The 24,045-nt window shown below is 45.0% G+C and overlaps 1 protein-coding gene across 3 annotated transcripts; it reads right to left on the bottom strand.

Moving 5' to 3' along the window:
* Window positions 1-355: 355 nt before the first annotated feature.
* Window positions 356-4,362, bottom strand: LOC109405978 (uncharacterized). Of its 3 annotated transcripts, XM_062856033.1 has the most exons (3): window positions 725-4,362; window positions 594-664; window positions 356-493 (listed from the first exon to the last, which is right to left on the bottom strand). In XM_062856033.1, the coding sequence occupies exon 1, from the start codon at window positions 4,354-4,356 to the stop codon at window positions 1,168-1,170; it is 3,189 nt and encodes a 1,062-aa protein (XP_062712017.1). In that variant the 5' UTR covers window positions 4,357-4,362; the 3' UTR covers window positions 356-493; window positions 594-664; window positions 725-1,167. The 3 variants fall into 3 exon arrangements, with proteins under 3 accessions (XP_062712017.1, XP_062712016.1, XP_062712015.1); XM_062856032.1 differs by having other exon boundaries at window positions 594-4,362; XM_062856031.1 differs by having other exon boundaries at window positions 368-664.
* Between the last annotated feature and the right edge of the window lie 19,683 nt (window positions 4,363-24,045).

The raw sequence follows: 24,045 nt of genomic DNA, 5'->3' as shown, positions 1-24,045 counted from the left end.
ACGGTTAGGCCTTGGCCGGACCTGGGCCTGGGCGGTGGTGGCGGCGATAGGCGGTTTGGACGGTTGCAGGGATGGGTCCCCTCACAGCGGTGTAGCGTTGTACCTTGCTGGGTGGACAAGGGCCCGCCAGCTGGGCTACGGTTGATCCTGGACCGATCGATGGCCTTGGAATCGTTGGGGGTGACCAACGTAAACCCGCGCCGGGGTGTTGGCTAGTGCCGATGAAGTGGCAGTGGATTCTCTTTCCACGGGACTCACACGGTGATGGCGAGTGCTTGGTTGAAGATGGCCGCCGAACTATCCCAATGGCCGATCTCCAAAATGGCGCAACGGGGTGGCACTTTCGTTGCCCGTTTGCAAGGGTGAACCGGCGTTACCGGCGTTTGTTCTCTCGGCCGCTGACCAAGTGTCCTGGCGTTCACTGGTGGTGAAAAGAAATCCTCCGGGCTTAGCCACAGGAGTGTGGGTGAAAAGAAAAGGCCCGAATCTGGACCTAATCCATGTGATTAGTACCATTCCGTCTCTCATATATACATAACACCTTTTTTTACAAATGTTCAGTTTAGCATTAGATTTCATACAAATTGATTTACCTTTTCTTCTTGCTTCTCCTTATACAGCGGTGTAGTTTTAGGTTTTCACTTGAACTCGAATCTGTCAAAATCTATTTAACAATTTTTCATTTAAAAACTAACAAATTAACTATAGGATATCTTCTACTAACCGTACTAATACTTTTCTAACACTAACTCTTCAAACTTTTAGATTTAACCACAAAAAGCACTAACTACTCAAATATACACCACGCGGTTTCTATAAAAAACTTTAGTTGGGACACTCTAGCGCGCACTACTGGTTTCTCCGAGACTCGGACGGCAAAGAGGATGAATCCCCTTGATTCGGTAGTATCTACCCCGGCCTATCCAATAAGAAGTCCGACGAAGGGCCGAAGTTTGACAGTGACACTTCGTCGTGTCTGTCACCCACTATGCGCAGGGTCATTATTAGGTCAACACAAGTCGTAACGCCTTATGTTTTTGCTCAAACCACAGTTCGGACCGTACCAGGGAGAGCGATTGAGACGTGTACTAATTAATTGTAGATGACGTTGTCGAATCTTTTATTTTTGAGTATAGACAGCGGGGTTTACGCCACCAGTAAGGCTCTCTATTTGTTTTGTAGGTAAAGGAATGGGTAAAAGGGGCTTACTGGCAGGTCATGGAAAGACATGGGAAACTTACGGCAGAGCCGGCAAGCTATAAATTGGGACCAACGGTTACACAGTTCTGAGCGGGGAATGGAGAGAAATTTCAGTGGAGCAACTCTGGTTTTTGCACTGACGAATGCAGTCTCTGTAGCGTCTCCTTGTTCGAACCTTAGGTACACAACCGCAGCGAACCCGCTCTCACTCGCGTCAACGAACGTGTGCATCTGAATGTTGCAGCTGCTATCCATTGACACTGAAAGTCTATAACACCGTGGAAGCTGGACATTTGCTACTTCTGGTAGAACTTTGAGCCAAACCAGCCACTTCTGGAACTGTGGTTCTTCAATAGGGGTATCCCAGTCAATCGACGACCTCCATATCTCCTGCATCAGTACTTTCAGGTACATTAGAAAATGCGAAATGAAGCCTAGTGGGTCAAACATCATCATTAGCGTTCGAAGCACCTCGCGTTTGGTAGGTCGGCGGCATCCAGAGAGCAGATCCCGGTCGTATCGTTGAGATACCTTAAACGTGAAACAGTCGGTAGTTGTGTTCCACCAAAGACCTAATACTTTTTCGGTGAAGTTTTCTTCTTCAGCCCCGAGGTACTTCTCTGTAGAAGTGTCTTCCTGTAGGGATTCACGGACAATCGACGAATTGGATAACCAATTCCGCATTTCAAAACCTCCTGCGGCGTGAATGCGTTTTACATCCTGTGCTAACTTCACCGCTTCCTCCTCAGTTTCGACGCTGGCAAGCATGTCGTCGACGTAATGCTTTTTCACAATAGCTTCGACAGCTTGCGGGAAATCGGCTTCGAATCGCTTCGCATTGATGTTTTTGACGTATTGAGCTGTCGTGGGCGAGCAGCATGCGCCAAACGTCATCACTGTCATAGCATACACATTCGGCGCGCTACCTTGAATATCTCCTTCCCAGTAGAACCTCAGACAATGTTGATCTTCCTCCCTCATCAAAACCTGGTGAAACATGTCCCGGATGTCTCCGCATACCGCAACTCGATACTCCCGGAACTGAATCAACACAGTCAACAGGGACGTTAGCTGGTCCGGTCCCTTCAATAGAACCGAATTTAAAGAGATCCCATGAGCTGTTGCTGCTGCATCCCAAACCAAACGCAGCTTTCCTGGCTTGTTGGGATTATAAACTGGAAACACTGGCAAGTACCACTCGCGCGGATGTCGGATCTTCAGCTCCTCACTGGTCAATTTACGGACATACCCCTTCTGGACATAATCAAACATTTTTGTGCGTAAAGCCCCCGCTAGTTCCTCGTCTTTTTTCATCCGACGCTCCAGGCACTCCCATCTTCTCAAGGCCATCGCCTTACTGTCGGGAAGTCGCACAGCGTCGTACTTCCAGAGAAGACCGGATTCATAATGGCCGTCTTTGCGGTGTGTTACTGCTTCTAAGATCTCCATCGCACGCTGGTCGTCTACGGAGAGTAATTCCTTTTCAGGTTTGGAGATTCCCATGCTGTCAAGCGCGAAATAGTTTTTCATTGCTGTGTGGAGACTTTCATCAGAAGCCTCATTGCACTCACACACTTGTACGGCATGGTAGTTGATGTGACTTTCAGAATGTTGGATTGATGAACAACTCCCGTACACGATCCACCCTAGACGTGTTTTGACGGCGATCGGTTCAGATGGCTTGCCTTCTCGACTTTTGAACGCATGTCCCAGCTGTGCGTTGTCTAGTCCGATCAGTATGCGTGGGCTCACATTAATGTAGGAATCGAAGGGTATCCCAGCGAGATGCCCATATCGACTTTGCATCTCGGAAGCAATCAGGGTCTGTGGCCTAAGTTTAAGCTCCTTTATAGTCCGAACATCCGCGAGTTTATGCCTCTGGGATGTATTTGTTGAAGGGGAAATAGCTACATCCACCTTTTGAGAATCGTTCTCCATTCTGCTGGTATCTCCTGTCCATTTCAAGCAGAGGGCCGTCTTAGATCCTTGCAGTCCAAGCTCCTGCGCAAGAGAGTGCTCCATGAGTGAGAGTTCGGATCCGTCGTCGATAAAAGCGTACGTTCGAACCGTCTTTGCAGGACCGTGGAGGACTACTGGAGCAATTCGGAACAAGACATCGCTTGTCTGAGTTTGATGGATATTGCAGCTGGAATTCGTTGCCGCTACTGCTCCGGGGTCGCTTCTTGATTTCTCGCTATGCAGCAAAGGGTGGTGCAAATAAGTGCACCCGTTGATTCCGCATTTGTTTTGTTGCCGACATGTGCCGTTATGTTTACGCAGGCATTTACGGCACAGCTTCGCTTCCCGTATTACCGACCACTTCGACTCGTAGCTCAGTTCGCCGAACCGTTTGCACTTTGTGATTGCCGGACAAGAACCTTTGCATACGAAGCATTCCTTGAATGGTTCTCGTGTTCGGTCTCGCGTATCTTTGGTAGACTCGGAGTGGACGTTGATAAACGCGTCTTTCTTGTTACTGCGGCTCCGTGGAGCAGTGGAGCATGTCTGCATTACCGCGCTCGCGTCTTCCGCCATGGAGTATAGCCAGGAACTGAAGTCTAGGAGATTTGGAGCCGGATTCCCTCGGGTATACTTGGCCCAGTCCAATCTTAGCGCCGGTGGTAACCTTTCAACCAGTTCGAACTTCAGCGAAGCATTATATACGAAGTCTCGTACGCCGCATACTTCTATTGTTGCCACAAGGTTTTCGACAGTGAGTGCAAAATTGATCAGACTCTCTAGTCGATCTACTTCTGGGGATGGGAGTGAACGAATTTTCCTAATAGCTGCTTGCACGATCGCTTCTGGCCTGCCGTAGAGCATCTTCAGCGTTGAGAGAACTCCAGACACATTGGAAGGATGTAGCAGGCGGCTCTTTACGGCATCTAGTGCCTTTCCTTTCAGGCACTTGCGTAAACGCAGCATGTTTTCTTCATTAGAGAAGCCGCACATCTGCGTTGATGAGGTATACATGGAAAAGAACAGAGGCCAATCCTCAGGGTTACCTGCGAACTCCGGAAGGTCTTTAGAGACCGCTTGTCTTGCGGCCAGCTGGCTCCGGTTGAGAATACAAATGGTCTCTTCCGCAGGGATCGGTTCTGGTTCCGTTGCCGTGGACGCGTGATAGACTGCGGTCTCACTGGAGGAATAAAACATTGCGCTGCTGGGTTGATTGAACGAACCGCCGGCCGCGTCTGTGGCGTGGAGCGTTGCTCGGGAGCGAAATCGGGAATATGAAATGTATTTCGCTGCCCACCCTGCGAAAAATGTGGCTGGCCTGGCTGTCGTTGGTCGACTGGTACTCGCTGTTCAGTAAGTACAGCCGGAAGTCCATACTCTTCTTGCAAATCCTCCTCGACGACGCCGGAATCTTGGGCTGCTTCTCCGCGTTCCGTGTCTCTGACCCATTGCGAAATTTTAGACATTTTCTCGAGATCCTCGTCGTCGAAATCTGTCTCGCTGTCACCTTCGCACTCCTCCAAGATTTTGAACTTCTCCTCCAAGAACTTCTGCTCCAACTTCTTCTGTTCCTCAAGTTTCTGCAACCGCAAATCCAGCTTCCGTTTTTCGCTTCGTTTGCTGCTCTTCTTTCCGCATGATTTTGTTTCGCCGCTGTCCATTGGGGGTGGATTATCTGCCTGTATTACAACTCGGACGTCTTTGGGAGGGACTAACTGCTCCGTCTCGTACGGTGCGGATGAGCACACTGGACAGACCCAACTGATTTCGGCTGTCCCTTCGGTAACTTCCACGCACGTAAAGTGGAACCATCTCTCGCAACCATCACACTGCACCATTCTACTATTGTCACTATCTGCACACAACTCACAACTTCTGTACCGATTAGGACGCGCGCGACGGAACGGATTACGCCTGACAACGACCTTTCCGCGTAGATTTGACAGAGATGCCCTTCTCGCCTGCTCGGCAATCGAAGCCGTTTGCTTCGGAATTGCTCCTTTAGAAATAGGTTTATTGGCTACGTCAACATTTACCTGCGTGGTAGGAGGGGGGTTTCCTGCCTTTACCAGATCCGTTGAATTGTTGACCGCTACCGCTACAGTGCGCAGTGCACCGACTCCCTGGTTCGTTATGTCCAGTGCTTCGCTCGTCGCGACCGCTGCTGCATTTGTTGCACTTGCAGCGACAATGGAGATGTTTCCTGGAGTAGTTACTGCGGTCAAGGGTACGGTCACTCTAGTTGGGACTACCGCTGCCGCGCCTGTGGCGCTTGTTCCTCCTTCCCGGTGATTGTTGGACGTTCCGACAGAACCGATCCTGCCAGATCCAGTCTTCGAGCCCTTTCCAGACATCATACAAGTGCCACAAACGAAATTTGTAAGATGTTGGGCGATAAACGAACCAGTAGATTTGTGAACTTTATTTGTGGGAAAATAGTTACAAATTTCCTGTGGATTTATGATTTAGATTAATAGAAGTTGTTTAAATTACGCCTATCATTACTATGACTCACGTTTGGTGATTCGCTACCGCAAACTTCGTGAAATTTAGTATCTTGGAGCAGCGGATTAGTTGAGCTGAATGCCTACTAAATACAGTTATTTTAAAGATCATTTCTTTTAACAAATCATGAATGTTGACTCACCGCAGGTGTTTCAAATACGCGTGTGAGACGGTTTCCCCTATTGCTAGCAGCTACAGTGTTGCACAGTATACCCCTATTAAAAATGCATGTTCGTTTTTAGTATACTGCAGAAAAATATATAAAGTTCTCACCTTATGGGTATGTTTAAAAAACTAATTGAATTTAACACCTTAGTTCACTATATATCGAGATTCCACTGTAAGTTATAAAGTGTAGGTTAAATATTTGCTGGAACTATTTAGTTTAGCGCGTAATAATTATTTCAAGCTGCATGATTTTTACCTGTTATAAAACAGGGCAAATTTAGATGGTAAATACACTAGGTGTTTAGTATGTAAGGTATAGATTTTAAGCTCAAATTCGTTATTATTCATATGTTGATAGATTTGGACACTTTAGGTTTTCCCCAATGGCTATTTGTTTTTATCGATCGTTCTGTCCACTCATCGTATCTCCGATTCGTGACCTTTCGGGTTACAGCCCATCCTCTTTGTACGCTTTGGGTGTGGATGCGTCTGATCATTCGCGTTCATAGAAGTGGGGACGTTTGGGCTCGTCGGATCAATAGACGTGGCGGAACCAACACTCCTCTTTTTTTTTTTTCTAAATGTGTCTTTTGAGAAATTTTTGGAAGATATAAAAAAACCTGGTAAATTGCGTAGATAAGCATCTGCAAAGATCCTTAGAAACAACTCTTGAGTGTTTTCTCCCGCAGAAATTTCTAGGGAATATTTTTGAACAAACGTCTTGAAGAATCCGTGAATGAATTTTTGGAACTATTCTTACAGGAATTGACGCAAAATGGAATATCTGGAGTAAATCGAAAAGCGATCTCTGTATGAACCGCTGTAGGAATCTTTATAGAAATCTGAATCACAATCTTTGATGGAATTCATGTAGGATTGTCTGGCTTAATCTTTGAAGTAATGTCTGGACATTTCGTATGAACATTTTCAATGAAATCCTTTGTACCATTCCTGAACAAATCTCTAGTGTACTGATGACATAGCCGAATGAGTTTCCGAAGAAATATCTGAAAAATTGTGAAGAAACCACTCAATGAATTTATTGAAGACTTTTTGAAAGAATTTCTGGAGGAATCCCTGGAGAAATTTCCGATGATTGTTTTAAACGAATCTCTAGAGGAATGTTGTTGGAGTTTCAGATAGGACCCATGGGAATCAACCTAAATGAGTACTTGGAGATATTTCTGGAGAAATTCAGGGAATATTTGGAATAAACCCATGAGAAATTTCTTGAAGAATCGCTGCAATAATATCTGATAAAAATAGCGATGGAGTAATTTCAGAAACAATAGATGTTAAGACCGAATTCCTGAGGTAGTTTTTGATGGAATCCATGATTAATTTTGGAAGAAATCAACAGGATTTTTGGACTTGTAATCCTTGAATTAATTTATAGAGGAATCTCATAAGAAACTTTTGAAGATTTTCTCTAGAAAATTTATTTAAAAAATCCCAGGAAATGCTTTTGAAGAAATCTTTGTCAAAATTTTCAAAATAGTCTGTGTAAAATTTCCCAGAAAATCTTAGAGGAATTAGTAAATGAATTCTTGATTTCCTTTAAAAAGAGCTAAAGCATTCCTGAAGCAATCCATGGAAAGAACTCTCGTACGGATTCCTGACAAAATAGAGATATTTTTGAGGATCTCCCGGACATTTTTCTAGAGGATTTTTTAAAGAAATATCTGGAGGATGCTCCAACAAAAATTCCGAAAGAATATCTATAGGTAATTCCGGAGCGTTCCATGGAAGATGTACTAAGGAACTAGAACAAAAAAAATCCGTGGTAGACTTTCTAAAAGGAAATCCTGTAGAATGTTCTAATGGAATCCCTGTGGCAAAGCAGAAGGAATACATGAAAGATTTTATAAAGAACTTCCCAAAATAATGTCTTGGATAATCTCTTGAAAATTTCTTTAAAAATCCATGGAAAATTACCTTATGGAAATACTGTTGGGTTTTCTGAAGATCTTTTGATGAATTTCTGAAGATATCCACAAATCAAATAAAGAAATCCCTGAAGAAAATCGCCGAAAGAATGTTTGATAGATATTTTAAAGTCCATAGAGGAATTACAGGTGGAATTAGTGGGGTTTTCCTTGTATATATTTCTGAAGAATTTTCGGGACGAATTTCTGTAAAAATTCCCCAAAACATTTATTTCAATTTCAGAGGTTTTTTCTTAACTCATTTGTTGTAGGTGACAGACGGTGAAAGCTGATCAGGGACTGCTCTTTGTAGGCGGTATTCAAAATAATGATATTTGTAATTCTAAATAACTGTCTTTCTTATAAATGGACGGATTACCCCTTCCTTCGTAACTGTTCGGTTTCCCAGATCCTGACTATCAACGGATCATATTCTCCTCGTTGAACAACAAGCGACTGTATTTATTTACATCGTTCAGTTCGCTGAAAGTGGATAGAAACGCGTCATGTTTTTATTCATTTGGTTTCATTCTACTCTATGATTCTAAGGTAGTTTTACATCATTTTCTTTGAATGCGTGTTACTCATTTGTTTTCAAGTATGCAGGTCTTTACAAAGGTGGAACCCAGCTGAAAAATCGATAGTTTCATAACAAGATTTTCAAATCTGTTCCAAGACGATTCACTAAAGTACCAACATATCGATTTTCTTCATCTCCGAACCATCAACCTAAATAGGCACCGAGCATATACAGAAACTCTTATCAACCATCAGCAGCGACAAAGTGCAGTAAAATCGATACTAATCTCTGCGGCTTCTTCCAGGAAAGTGCACAACCAGGGCACACCTAGAGCGCTGCATCTTCCATCCCCATCACACGTGGAGGAGCACAGATAGACCGGTGGCGTTGTTGGTTGGTGACACTGACTGACTGTGCCGTGCAACCCTTACGGTCGCTGGTGGAAGACATCCAGCCTTCCAACCATCCAGCCAGCAAGTCAAGTTTAACGACAGAACTTTTCCTGCGGTTTTGTGAGCACGACGACTAAAAGGACGATGATTCCCGGGCCATCCAGGTGATATTGACACGCGGTGCTGTGCTGTGCCCTGCCTGAGTGCAAAGTCCTTAGAACCCTTGGAAAAGTAGCATCCAGTAAAGGAAGGAGTGTCAACTCCGTCTTTCAAAGCAATAAAAAAATCTACGGGACCGCTGCTGCTGACTGGATGGTACCAACCCTCAGCCAGTCAGCTGGGTTGACTTGCGAATCTGGGTCACACAGACAGGAGAAAAATCTTCCCTCTTACCGACCGGCGGTGGCAGCGGCAGCAGCAGTGCAGTGGTGAGAAGCCACCTCGTTTACCGAATGTGTGTCGTGCGGGTCCTCCTGGCAGCAGGTCGTCGGTCCGGGCCTTCGAAAGTTTTGGCTTTCTACTTTTAATCGTTTGCCAGCTAGGTCGTCCCGGGATGATGGTGTTTTGGTGCTATCTGCCACAGTTCCGAACCAGGTGGGAAAGATTCTATTTTGGCTGGTGAACCTTGAGCAGGGATTGTCAAGCTTTAACAATTTGTAACGTGGTACATCCTTTGTAAAATACCAAATTGGAATCTCTTCAGGGGAATTTGTTCTGGAGATTTCCTCCAGAGATTTTTCCTAGAATTTCTCCTGTGGTTTTTCCGGAAATTTTCATTAGAATTGGTCATGAAATTTCTCCTGGAATTCTTGGAGAAATTCTTCCTGAGATTCCAACAGATATTCCTCATGTCATTATTCCTGGAATTTTGCAGGTAGTGGATTGGACATTTTACCAGGAATTCCTTTATGGTTTCTTCGGGGATTCCTCCAGAGATTTTTCTATAGTTTCTTCCTGGGGTTTCTTCAGGAATTCCTGCAGGCATTCTTTCGGGAACACGACTGAGGATATATGTATCTAGAATTTGCTCTACGTTTATCTAGGAATTCTTTTATTGGCATTTAAGGTTAAATTCTTTTCCGGTTGAAAACCATTGTCCAACACGGAGGAACGGGGTTGCAGCTTACGTAATTCGTCGCACATGTGAATCTCAGACGGTCCTTCACCGTGCCAACCAACACCGCCGGTTCACCGGCATCAGGAGTTATGGTGGAAATCGCTTCTATGTTTGTACTTATGTACTCGCCCGGTTCTTTTTGTTCCAACCAAAGCTCGTGGCCACACTGTCAAGTCAACCCAGCCAGCCAGCCAGCAGTCGGCAGGTCTTTATCTTGCACACTACTACTGCATTTAAATGGCCTTTAAAGGTTGCTGGTTCCGCAGGCGGACGTGATAGACTCCAGGTCACACGGAACGACGACACAAACACACCCGAACGAGGACACCACAACGCAGTAGAACAACGGTCACCGAGGGGAAGGCGGGGACGGAAGCCGGGATCAGCTCAACGTTCACTTAGGAAAATTGCTTCAAGGGAAACCATAAAAAGTAGCAACCATGAGATTTAGGATTTAGGAAAATTTATTGCATTTTCGCAAATGTTGGGTTTGAGGTGTGGCTAGGGTAGGATCCGCCTCGGGGAGGTAGTAGTTGAGGTAGAAGAAGGAAGGAGACTTAACCACCGTCCCGTCGCAGCAATCAGGACTTGGAAAGTGTGGAAATCGGGTCACCCGGCAAACGACGAACTGCACAATCCTCTGCTCCAATAAGAGGCTTCCCCGGTCGGCCACCCGGTGGTGGTCGTTTTACTTAAAGCGCTTATTTTAAAGTATCGATTCTGTTTTTCTTCGGTGGATTTGCGATTTAAAGCCGCATCGGTTGTTACGACGACTCCACTCCACCACCGGAATGACACAGTTAGCGGGGTTTTGTTTGTTTTTCCGTTTTGCATCCAGTGCGGCACCGCACCACCGCTGCTTCGACGGCAAGGTAATTGGCTGCAACAACCGGCAACAAATAAGTAAGCTGTAGCCTTATTGCAGAAAAGCCATTTGATGGTAAATAGTCGTAACAAACGGCTTTGGATCGGCATCGGCTCAGCGATGGCTAAATGGTGCGTGATTACAATTGCAGAGGACAACGCGTGCAGCGTACAAATGCATGACACGATGTAGAACACTTTGTGGACTGTGTAATTCAGAATTGGTACATGTGTACCTACTAGGGCCTTCTCTGGGTATACTTATGAATGAAGTTACTCGTCGTCGAGAATCAGTTGATGAATCATGGTTGCTTCAGAATGCATGAGTCATGCCGTCGTAACCTTGGAGATCAAGTCGAGTATTGGCTCGAGTTATGAACATCTGAACCTTAACATTTTAACTGGTATATCCTTTTCTTGAGATACAGTCATTGATAGGACAAAAAAAGCAAAGCAAAGCAAAGCAAAGCAAAGCAAAGCAAAGCAAAGCAAAGCAAAGCAAAGCAAAGCAAAGCAAAGCAAAGCAAAGCAAAGCAAAGCAAAGCAAAGCAAAGCAAAGCAAAGCAAAGCAAAGCAAAGCAAAGCAAAGCAAAGCAAAGCAAAGCAAAGCAAAGCAAAGCAAAGCAAAGCAAAGCAAAGCAAAGCAAAGCAAAGCAAAGCAAAGCAAAGCAAAGCAAAGCAAAGCAAAGCAAAGCAAAGCAAAGCAAAGCAAAGCAAAGCAAAGCAAAGCAAAGCAAAGCAAAGCAAAGCAAAGCAAAGCAAAGCAAAGCAAAGCAAAGCAAAGCAAAGCAAAGCAAAGCAAAGCAAAGCAAAGCAAAGCAAAGCAAAGCAAAGCAAAGCAAAGCAAAGCAAAGCAAAGCAAAGCAAAGCAAAGCAAAGCAAAGCAAAGCAAAGCAAAGCAAAGCAAAGCAAAGCAAAGCAAAGCAAAGCAAAGCAAAGCAAAGCAAAGCAAAGCAAAGCAAAGCAAAGCAAAGCAAAGCAAAGCAAAGCAAAGCAAAGCAAAGCAAAGCAAAGCAAAGCAAAGCAAAGCAAAGCAAAGCAAAGCAAAGCAAAGCAAAGCAAAGCAAAGCAAAGCAAAGCAAAGCAAAGCAAAGCAAAGCAAAGCAAAGCAAAGCAAAGCAAAGCAAAGCAAAGCAAAGCAAAGCAAAGCAAAGCAAAGCAAAGCAAAGCAAAGCAAAGCAAAGCAAAGCAAAGCAAAGCAAAGCAAAGCAAAGCAAAGCAAAGCAAAGCAAAGCAAAGCAAAGCAAAGCAAAGCAAAGCAAAGCAAAGCAAAGCAAAGCAAAGCAAAGCAAAGCAAAGCAAAGCAAAGCAAAGCAAAGCAAAGCAAAGCAAAGCAAAGCAAAGCAAAGCAAAGCAAAGCAAAGCAAAGCAAAGCAAAGCAAAGCAAAGCAAAGCAAAGCAAAGCAAAGCAAAGCAAAGCAAAGCAAAGCAAAGCAAAGCAAAGCAAAGCAAAGCAAAGCAAAGCGGGATTATAACAATAGATTTCGAAATTGCCATTTTTGTTGTGTGACGCTTAGAAATTGATTCTCTGATCGCACCAAAACCTGCAATCAAGTGCCAATCTGTCACCTTCCATCTCCAGCAAGCGAATGAGGTTAATGCAATTTATGGCACATTTTGACTTGGGAACCATCAGCACCACCACCCAGCTTGCCAAGCACGCAGCTTCAAATGCAAAGCAGGTAAATCACGAACGATATATGCGATGATGATGATGCTAATGCTGATGGCGATGACATCGATTACACCGACTTCGGTTGTGAGCGTAAGCCTAATCCAGCCGGTCGGTCGCGGTCGTTCGTTTATAGTCACAATAATGTGGAAACGTGTGTCTTCCCATTGATTGAGATTTACGACTTTCTTACATCGCTGCTTGCTTATCGATTTATCGGGCGTCGTCGTCTGATGCACGAAGGATGAGATGCGTCTGAAGTTCACGTTTCTCCGAGATGATGCGGTAAATATTTACACGTGTGTGCCGTGTTGATTTTGCTCGAACTCTATTGCCGATTACTGATGAATCGTTTCATCACGTTGCGGTGCGGTGGGTTCCGGTATGGGTTGGGGCGACCCAGCGCAAGCGGAGCAGTGGGTGGTTTACACAATTTCGATCGATATGCGTACAATCTCAGAGACGAGCAGTGACGTGACGAGTCATAAATGTTGCAACGTCCCGTCCTGACTTGGTTCAAATGTCAATGAACTGGAAAGGAGCAGTCATCGTTCGCTGAATAGAGCAAGGCTCTTCAACAACGTTGCGCCTCGGGGATTTGACAACATGCTATAGATTCCGGTGTTTGCATTCGTAAATGATGTCCAACTGTCTTCATCTGTCTGGAATGCAGAAGGCATTCTGTGCGATGCTGGGAAAAGATAAGCTCTATTTGTACGGGTTTTTAATACTTCAAAGCTCTTGCAAATGCCACTAGCCTTTTAAACTTCAAAGCTTCTTACAATCGTTGGAATTTATGCTTTGATGAAGAAGTAATTTATAATCTGAGAGCATCCGATACATTTCATTATTGGTCGATTGCACATGGCATGGCAGCTGCTGTTATTGAACATTCCAATCGCAATAAATCAAAGCTAAAATCTGAGGTGAATGATTTCTGACAATAATAAGTTTACAAAAAGTAGACAAAGGTAATACATGAAACCATTTCCTCGTATCCGTATAGGTACATACCAAACCTTGACGCATAATTCATCAGCAGTCAATTGGAAAATTTCTGTCCTTATTAATTGGATACACATGAGTGTCTCTTGCTTGTAAGTATTCCTATCACACATCTGCAAATGGGATGCCAAAACTTCGTAGATCATTTTTAAGGGTTAAGTTTTTGGGTTTGTCAAACAAACATGTACTTCACATTATGTTGTAAGCGGGTTCCTAGATTTCTGAAAAATTCTGTACCATGTGTATTTTCTTTTATCAGAAACATCCATTAATTAATTTATTGGTTTATCTACTTTCAGGTTCGTACATTTCATCATCGCTCAGTGAAACCACAAGTAAGTTGAATATGATAAGTGATGATCTTGCTTATTAATGGTATATATGGAGGAAATTCCGGATAAAAACATATTGAAGGTAAAATTAATCCTGAATAATCCTAGAACGGATTCTCCCAGAATACTGGAAGGGATTCTCCCAGAATCCTGAGAGAGATTCTCCCAGAAGACTGAGAGGATTCTCCCAGAATCCTGGGAGGGATTCTCCCAGAATCCTGCGGGGGATTCTCCCAGAATAGTGCAGGGGATTCTCCCAGAATCCTGCGGGGGATTCTCCCAGAATCCTGCGTGGGATTCTCCCAGAATCCTGCGTGGAATTCTCCCAGAATCCTGCGTGGGATTCTCCCCGAATCCTGCATGGGATTCTCCCAGAATCCTGCGTGGGATTCGCTCAGAATCCTGGAAGGGGTTCTCCTAGAATCCTGGAAGAGGTTCTCCCAGAATCCTGGAAGCGATTCTTCCAGAATCCTGGGAGGGATTCTTTCAGAATCCTGGGAGGGATTCTTCCAGAATCCTGGAAGGGATTCTTCCAGAATCCTGGAAGGGATTCTCGCAGAATCCTGGAAGGGATTCTCGCAGAATCCTGGAAGGGATTCTCGCAGAATCCTGGAAGGGATTCTCGCAGAATCCTGGAAGGGATTCTCGCAGAATCCTGGAAGGGATTCTCGCAGAATCCTGGAAGGGATTCTCGCAGAATCCTGGAAGGGATTCTCGCAGAATCCTGGAAGGGATTCTCGCAGAATCCTGGAAGGGATTCTCGCAGAATCCTGGAAGGGATTCTCGCAGAATCCTGGAAGGGATTCTCGCAGAATCCTGGAAGGGATTCTCGCAGAATCCTGGAAGGGATTCTCGCAGAATCCTGGAAGGGATTCTCGCAGAATCCTGGAAGGGATTCTCGCAGAATCCTGGAAGGGATTCTCGCAGAATCCTGGAAGGGATTCTCGCAGAATCCTGGAAGGGATTCTCGCAGAATCCTGGAAGGGATTCTCGCAGAATCCTGGAAGGGATTCTCGCAGAATCCTGGAAGGGATTCTCGCAGAATTCTGGAAGGGATTCTCGCAGAATCCTGGAAGGGATTCTCGCAGAATCCTGGAAGGGATTCTAGCAGAATTCTGGAAGGGATTCTCGCAGAATCCTGGAAGGGATTCTCGCAGAATCCTGGAAGGGATTCTCGCAGAATCCTGGAAGGGATTCTCGCAGAATCCTGGAAGGGATTCTCGCAGAATCCTGGAAGGGATTCTCGCAGAATCCTGGAAGGGATTCTCGCAGAATCCTGGAAGGGATTCTCGCAGAATCCTGGAAGGGATTCTCGCAGAATCCTGGAAGGGATTCTCGCAGAATCCTGGAAGGGATTCTCGCAGAATCCTGGAAGGGATTCTCGCAGAATCCTGGAAGGGATTCTCGCAGAATCCTGGAAGGGATTCTCGCAGAATCCTGGAAGGGATTCTCGCAGAATCCTGGAAGGGATTCTCGCAGAATCCTGGAAGGGATTCTCGCAGAATCCTGGAAGGGATTCTCGCAGAATCCTGGAAGGGATTCTCGCAGAATCCTGGAAGGGATTCTCGCAGAATCCTGGAAGGGATTCTCGCAGAATCCTGGAAGGGATTCTCGCAGAATCCTGGAAGGGATTCTCGCAGAATCCTGGAAGGGATTCTCGCAGAATCCTGGAAGGGATTCTCGCAGAATCCTGGAAGGGATTCTCCCAGAATCCTGGAAGGGATTCTCCCAGAATCCTGGAAGGGATTCTCCCAGAATCCTGGAAGGGATTCTCCCAGAATCCTGGAAGGGATTCTCCCAGAATCCTGGAAGGGATTCTCCCAGAATCCTGGAAGGATTCTCCCAGAATCCTGGAAGGGATTCTCCCAGAATCCTGGAAGGGATTCTCCCAGAATCCTGGAAGGGATTCTCCCAGAATCCTGGAAGGGATTCTCCCAGAATCCTGGAAGGGATTCTCCCAGAATCCTGGAAGGGATTCTCCCAGAATCCTGGAAGGGATTCTCCCAGAATCCTGGAAGGGATTCTCCCAGAATCCTGGAAGGGATTCTCCCAGAATCCTGGAAGGGATTCTCCCAGAATCCTGGAAGGGATTCTCCCAGAATCCTGGAAGGGATTCTCCCAGAATCCTGGAAGGGATTCTCCCAGAATCCTGGAAGGGATTCTCCCAGAATCCTGGAAGGGATTCTCCCAGAATCCTGGAAGGGATTCTCCCAGAATCCTGGAAGGGATTCTCCCAGAATCCTGGAAGGGATTCTCCCAGAATCCTGGAAGGGATTCACCCAGAATCCTGGAAGGGATTCACCCAGAATCCTGGAAGGGATTCTCCCAGAATCCTGGAAGAGATTCTCCCAGAATCCTGGAAGGGATTCTCCCAGAATCCTGGAAGGGATTCTCCCAGAATCCTGGAAAGAATCCTGGAAGGGATTTTCCCAGAATCCTGGAAGGGATTCTCCCAGAATCCTGGAAGGGATTCTCCCAGAATCCTGGAAGGAATTCTCCCAGAATCCTGGAAGGGATTCATCCAGAATATTGAAACGGATTATTCCATAACCCTGAAAGGGATTCTACCAAGATCCTCCATAAACTTCTCCCGGTATTATTCGAAAAACTTTGTCTGGGATTCCTCCGAGGATTCCTTCCGGGATTCTTTATAAAACTACTTCCAAGATTGCTTCAAGAGCTCCTTCCGGGATTTCTCCAAGAACCTCCTCCGAGATCTCTCCTGCATCTTTTTTCGGGGATTGTTTTCAGAAACTATTACGGTGATTATTAATGAACTCTTTTCTGGATTGTTTTGGGAACTCCTTCATAGAATCTCTCCAGGAACATCTTCCATGATTTCACCGGGAACTCCTCTCGGGGTTCCTTCAAGAACTTCTTCTGGGAATGCTCCAGGAACTTTTAAGGGATTGATTCGGTGGTTCAGCTGGGATTCATCTGCAAACTATTCAAAGATTCCTCCAAGAATCTCTTCCGGGATTTATTGAGATTTTTTCCAGAATTCTTTTGGAAACTCTTCCAGGATTGATCTTAGAACTTACTATGGGAATTTCTTACGAGATTCTTTCGCTAACTCCTTCTGAGTTTTCTACGGTCACTTTTCGTCAAGTCCCTGGACTATACTGTCCCCGCTGCCCTATAGGATTTTCTAAAGGAATCCCTCAAACAGGTGTCCGGTCATATAACCGAAAGCCTTTTGACAGAATGTTGCTTGACCGAATGCCATTTGGTTTTATGAATGAACCGTTTGCCCTTGAAAAGATCCCATACGGACCGAAACGTCGGGGAAAACCATAATCTAGTGTTTTCGATTTCTCCAAAAGACCGCAAAGCCAATATTCCGAAGCAAAGCATCCCAGTCGTATCCCAACCAAGGTTTTCCTTTGAATCTTAATCATTATGCATATTTCAATTGTACAACTGGATTTCTCCCTTCATCGCATCTTACTCGATGCTAATCAAAGCCATCAGGCGAGAACAAAATGGCTCTTACTGCCGTAGTTTCCTTCGTCACACTCAAGTGCACACCAATGTCAATATCAACAGCCATTCAGCGCTGAAAGTAGACAATTATTCGGTGGTGGTGTGTCTTTTGCAGTGCTGCACACTCAATTCCTCCAATTGCCACACTTGGCTCATGTGGCAGCCCGCCGTGAATTGAGCTTATTGCTCAGTCCGCATACTTGAGTGCGGAGCTACTGCGGCCACTTCATTTTGTGGAGATGTGATTTCCACGGCGTCGTCGTCCTACCCATTTGAGTTCACTTTTGTTCAACACTTAGTCCGACCATTCCGTTCAACAGTCAGCTGAGTCCCTACTAATTCAGTCATGAATATTGCAAACAACCCAAACAGCTTCCGTTTAAAGCCTGCTCCATTAGTGGAGCAACACCGGTAGCCCCCTAAAGCCAGTGTCATCTCTCAATTTCAATATGAGACCTCGAGTCGAGCTACTTCTGCCATTATTTTCATAAGTGTCGCATGTTGAACATAATCCTTTCGAATCGTGGGACAACTATGCTTAGGAAAACACTTTACTGTGTTGTGGGCTGCTTGGAGTATTACTGTCGTTACGTTGGTCCATCGCTCCTACTGGTGTTAATTATCTCTCCAACTCTTCCACGTGAGTCTATTGAAAAGTTTTGAAGAGGTCGTTACTTGCTCGTGCTCGCCATTGCCGTAGTCTCGCCTCACGGATCGACTGTATTGCGAGCGAGTAAAACCTATCCGCCTACACTCCACACCGAGGCTGGCTCTAGAACTTTAATTGACTCTGGCTGCTGTCTTGCACTGCGCTGACTAACTGGCTGGCGATGATGGCGCTGTTCAGTAAATGAAGCCACTTTAGAATTTCCTTCTTTCTTTCACTTCCCCTTGGCGCGACCCACTTGGAGAACGGCAACCCCAGAAATGCGGAGAGTTTACCAGAGTATTCATTAACATCATGTGTCGTTAAGACCATCGCCAGCCAGTAGTGGGACGAACCGGGCGGGAGGAGCAAACTCAGTGACCATTTAGTTGCTAAAAGCGTGGAAAACTTATTTTATCCCCGAGCAATTTTCATCAATTAGCAACTAGTGGAAAAGTTGCGGTTTAGACGGAACAAAAACACGGCCGCTCTCAGAATGATTAAATCTTGACTTTAATGTGAACGAGAAGCGAAAAAATGTTTTGCGCCCTTCTTTTCAATCTGTGAGAACTATCCGAGTTTGCATAAAAAGAGCGCTGCGGGATCAGAGGAAAAGTTTTCCGGAAAAACCAAACCCACTGCGCTGCGGAGCACAGTACGAGAGGCATCATCAAAACCAGCAGAAGAGAAATGAAAGTAAAATTTTTAATTACCCCTATCTGTGCAACCCCATCATCCGCAGAACACCGAAGGGCTGAACTCCCCGGGAAGAAGGAAGAAGACATAAACGGATGATTCTTTTGCGGTATTACTTGTTCTTGCCTCCCTCGATGGTGGACGACGACAGGCGGAAAGTTTTTCCGCGCAGTGGAAAAGTGGAATAATTTTCATCATTGCCCTGCAGCTGAGACGTTGGCTGATGCTGCTGCTGCTGCAGCTGCGATGGAAGACACTGTTCGCTGTCTTCGGAAACGACAACGACGACGAAGACGACGATTGCAATACAGCATCTTAACATCGTCGTCGGGGCACGGTGGTGATGATAGCTGATTTAGCATTTTTATGAGCCAGGCTTATTTCTTCTGCGAGTGGGGCGGTGCGGTATCGTCACCAGCCGGTGAACTTTTACCGCGCGTTGACTGGGGACATGGACATGCGGACCAGGCGAGTGGGGGATTTGGAATTGTTATTGCACTTTGGAAAAGTATTTAAAATGAGGAACGGTGTTAACTTTTGCCCAAGTTTCTGTCACGAGGAGGGCACATTTTAATGCGATCGGAATATAGTGTGCATTTGATGGAGGAATAAAGTTTGGTGAGGAAAAGGTGGTTGCAGTGCAGTTGGATGAAATTTGAAACTGCTGTCAAGGTTAAATTTATGATGATGATTTTGCGTGACTCAATTCATTCATTGCAAAATGCAATAGAGAATTGATTAAGATAAATAATCGGTGTAAATTATAGCTATTCCGTCGTACTTTGACCAATATCATTTTTTTTGTGAAATGTTCTGTAGTATCTTTACAAAACATAAGTTGTTTTACAAAACACCTACAAAAATACTAAAGGGTTTGAATATTGAATGCTTACAGCGCGACCTAATAGCAAAACTCGAAACATTAAGATTTCTGCATATTGCGCATTTCCCACCCCACGCAGAGTGCTCTCGGTTTCTAGTAGCAACAATCATCACACTCTAGCATTCCTTTTCGGCACCCCCAGTAGTTTTGCCTATGGTATTGTTCCAAACTTTCTTTTTTGCGCTGTTTTACTTCTTCCTACAACCCTCTCCCCTAAATTCACCCTTGACCCTAGTAGGATGTTTGGGTCAATAGGACCCAAACAAGCACATTAAACGTGCATAACGCCATCGCGGTGCGAAAAACCTAACATATTAGGAGAGTTAAACATCCTGAAAACCTGTTTTTTTTTTAACCCGCTCATATAACTTTCTCTCTAATAATCTTATTGCACTTTCCTGATACCTCACATCAATGGCTTCGTGGCCGTGCGGCTAGTGTCACCAAGCATTTAGTCACATCGTGCTGGGGAGCGTGGGTTCGATTCCCGCCGCAGCTGTCAGGAAAAGTTTTCGGCTGTGCCACTGGGCGTTGCATGCTAGTCCGTTGTCTAGTGTCGTGCTTCCTTCAAAGAGCGAATAGCTCACTGGAAGCATTATTATTATTATTATTATTATTTTTTTAAACTTCTCTAGAGCGCTCATGAAATCCTTCCCTAAAACAGCACTAAGACTTTCTGCTGAAACCTCCAGAAACGCTACTGAAACCACCCCTGAAACTTTCTGAAACTACCATGAAACCTACAAAAATCACTTGAAATAAACTCATCCTGAACTCTTGTCAACACCTACCTTCTTGAAACATTCTTGTAACTTTACTTAACAAACCTGCTCCTCTCTAAAAATCCCTCTCGCACTAACATACGCTTCCCTGAATATAACCATAGCAGCCATAGTGACACCAAAGATATTTCTTGCTCTGATGGTGGGTACACAACCAAAATCATCATCATCAATTTAAGTAAGAGTGAAAGATCTTTGTTCGCCAGAACATGGTTTCTCCCGGGGGGTTTTTGATGGATCAAAGGACGTTTTCTGGAGTTTCAGGCGAGCCTCAAGGGGTGGGATTCTCTGGGATTTCATAGATGCTCCAGAGGCATTACAAAGGCACATATAGGTTTGAAAGTCTACCAGATGCTTCCGAGAGTTTCAAATGGTTTTCCGGTTTCTTTTAGAGTGCTAAAGTCATTTCCGGGGAGTTTCAAAGGGTTTGAGAGCGATTCAAAGTGATTCATGTAACTCCGCTGAAACGCCTCTAAAAACCTCCTGAACGTCTTTTGGAACCCTATGAAATGCTATGGATCGTCGTAGATACTCCCTGAATTATACACTCCTAGAACGGCTGTGAATGTACACTGATATACTCATGAGCCCGCCAGAGACCTCCAGAAGCCCCCAGAGACCTCCAGAAGCCCCCTGAGAACCCCTGGAAATATTGAAAAGCCACTGAAAATCCGCTGGTACACCTTAAAACTCCCTGAGATCTCTTGTACCGCGCCTGAAACCCTGTAAATCTCCCTGGAATACCCCTACACGTACTAAAACCGCCTGAAATCCCTTGGTCAGTTCCATCGAACACCCTGAAAATCCCTCAACATCCTTTGAAACGCTTTGATTAGGCTAGGATTAGTACATTTAATGTTCCAATTCTTCTCAATTGTTTTGCGCAAAAAATCTTTGTCGATGAATCAGTTCGTAATCTTTCATTTTCTGTTTCCGTAACGTTGTTTTTGGGTTTCGGGAACAATAGGTTGTTGGCTCAAGATCCCCTGTCCCCAGCTTTCACTGGAGGAGCAATGCGCACCTTCTTGGTGAACAGGCACTCGGAACGCCCTCCTCAATCTAGCTGAACTTGTAAGCAGAAGAGCTAGCTTGAGCGCTCCTTGTCACCTCACCATTTTGCAACCCAAAAGCACCGTGGTACTGCTTTGAAATTATTTGAAAGTTCCTGGAATGCCTGTGAAAGCCTCTGAAATCCCCTGTGAATCTTTGTAGCAACTCTGGAACGCCTCTTGAAGCCCTCTGAAACTTATTGAGACCTCCTGGAACGCACCTGACATCTCCTTAGACTACATGAGGCGCTTCTGAAAACTTGTAAGTGGTTCTGAAATACCCCTGAAATTCTTTGAGACCCCGTATAATCCTTTTGAAAACCCGTTAAAGTCTCTCTGGAGCTCCATAAAATCATATTAAAAGTTTTTGAAACCCCCTGACCCCTCGAACTTCTGAAACTCCTGCAGCCCGGAAACAGACTTGAGTATCAATAGAATCCCCTTGAAACCTTCTAAAACTCTCTTCTGAAACCCATTTCACTCTTTGAAGCCTCCATTGTTCCAAGCATTATTATACATGTTTTTTACGTATTTCTACAGTTTTTGTGTTCACAAACATGAAAACGTCAATGGATGGTCGAAAAGGTTTTTTTCGGATGTGCTAGATCATCCAAACTGTCTTTGAGTCTAGCTTTGAGTTTACATCATGAAGTCTGCGGATGTAATAGTAACTTTATCATTAATTTTAGAACAGGGTAGACTTCTACTTCGTCATATGCGCTGATTTCCGTCCATATCAGACAGGAAATAGTCAATAATCACAGATATTTCTACTTACCTTTTCCAATGGCTCATCAGATCAAACCAACATTATGTAGACTATCAATAATAAGCCATTATAGGACTGGAAATCAAATAAGTACGCAACATTTACGTTTCAATGTAACCCCATTTACGAGTTGAACATTTTTCTAGTTTTGCGTACGACGAGTCAATCGTACCAAAACAGCAGCAGCTAGCCGAACTGTTCTCCATCACCGCTTCATTTCCACTTCGCCACATTCACTTTTTGAACCAACCTTCAGTTTACACGCCACAAAAGCTCGATGGCACATCAACGGTAGATTTCACTGCTGCAGAGTGTAGCAAAAGCTGTACGATTTCATTAAGTAAATCATTTTTTTCTCGTCGGTAATATGTAAAGAAGAAGCTGTCCTCGTCTAGAGAGGATACAAGGCAACGTTAATATCTATTACAGATATGACTGCTGTAACGAGCGTTGATCTGAAGTTCTGCTTACTGAGTAATGCGATTGATCTGAAATACCTACCTTGATACCTTGTTGGCTACAAAGTAACTTTACTCCAACGCCGAGCATATAGTAGAGCACCATCTTCGTCGGTCTTGGGCGATGTTCCTCCAGTTCCCCCGAACGTGTAGGGATCGGAGATCTTCTTCAACCGCGTGCAGCCAGCGAGTTCGCGGCCGCCCACGAAGTCGCCTACCTCTACCGGGTTCTCTGCTGAATATTGTTTTCGCTATTCTTTCTTCCGACATTCGCACTACGTGACCAGCCCACTGAAGTCTGCCGTATTTTATACGTACGGCACCGTGAGTAAACCGTTTGTTGCTTTTACACTCGCGAGTTGATTCACGATGAGAGTGTTTCCATCTCTGTTAACGTCCACGCTTCGTGACCGTAGAGGGCAACCGGAAGAATCAGCGTCTTATACAGAGCGAATTTTGTTTGCGTTTGCAAGTTACGGGACCTAAGCTGGCTACGCAATCCGTAAAAGGCCCTATTCGCAGCTGCAATACGCCTTTTCACTTCACGGGAAACGTCATTGTCACATGTCACAAGTGTTCCAAGATAAACAAATTCTTCAACAACTTCAAACACTTCCCCATCAATCACTACCTCAGCACTAACACCACTAGGCCTGCTTCTGTCTCTACCCGCTATCATGTACTTCGTCTTGGTAGAGTTAATCGTCAAGCCTATCCTCGCTGTCTCTCTCTTCAGAGGAGCATAAGCTTCCTCCACTGCCCTACGATCGATGCCGATGAGATCAATATCGTCCTTAAAACCGAGGAGCATGTGTGACCGTGTGATGATAGAGCCATTTCTCTGCACGCCTGACCTCCTAATCGCTCCTTCGAGTGCAATGTTGAACAATAAATTTGAAAGAGCATCCCCCTGCTTCAATCCATCCAAGGTCACAAACGACGTAGACACTTCGTCCGCGATCCGAATACTTGATTTTGATCCATCCAGCGTTGCGCGTATCAGCCTAATTAGTTTCGCCGGAAAACCATGTTCTGACATTATCTGCCAAAGCTCATTTCTTTTCACTGAATCGTACGCTGCTCTAAAATCAATGAACAGATGGTGAGTCTGCAAGTTATATTCTCGAAATTTATCAAGGATCATCCGCAGGGTAAACATTTGATCCGTCGTTGATCGGCCCTCACGAAAACCAGCCTGGTATTCGCCGACGAAGGACTCCTCAAGAGGTCGCAGTCTGTTGAACAGGACACGCGACAGTATCTTATACGCCAAATTTAAAAGGGTAATCCCTCTGTAACGACTTGTACGAATCTGCCAGGTGATTCCATAGGAATCCCATTAAAATTAAAACTGACAGCATGTTTTAGTACTTGCTCTCAAGAAAAAGGGAGATTGCTACTTTCGCGTTTCGTAATTTATGGCACCCCTCAAAACTCTCAGATAACCCCAAATCCCAGGAGCGAAACGGATTGAGTAAGAGTGCCTGCTACGTGAGATGACTCACAACCCAGCGGTACGGATCGCAATAGAGTTTGCGGCTTCGACTCTGAGCTAGAAAGAGAATGCTCGGATCACGCTTCACGTGGCTGTTGATGATTGGTAGATCAAAGATCATCCGA

The sequence above is a fragment of the Aedes albopictus genome, chromosome 3, assembly GCF_035046485.1.
Source record: "Aedes albopictus strain Foshan chromosome 3, AalbF5, whole genome shotgun sequence".
In the NCBI taxonomy this organism is placed as follows: domain Eukaryota; kingdom Metazoa; phylum Arthropoda; class Insecta; order Diptera; family Culicidae; genus Aedes; species Aedes albopictus.
This window is presented reverse-complemented; position numbering and strand designations above follow the sequence as displayed.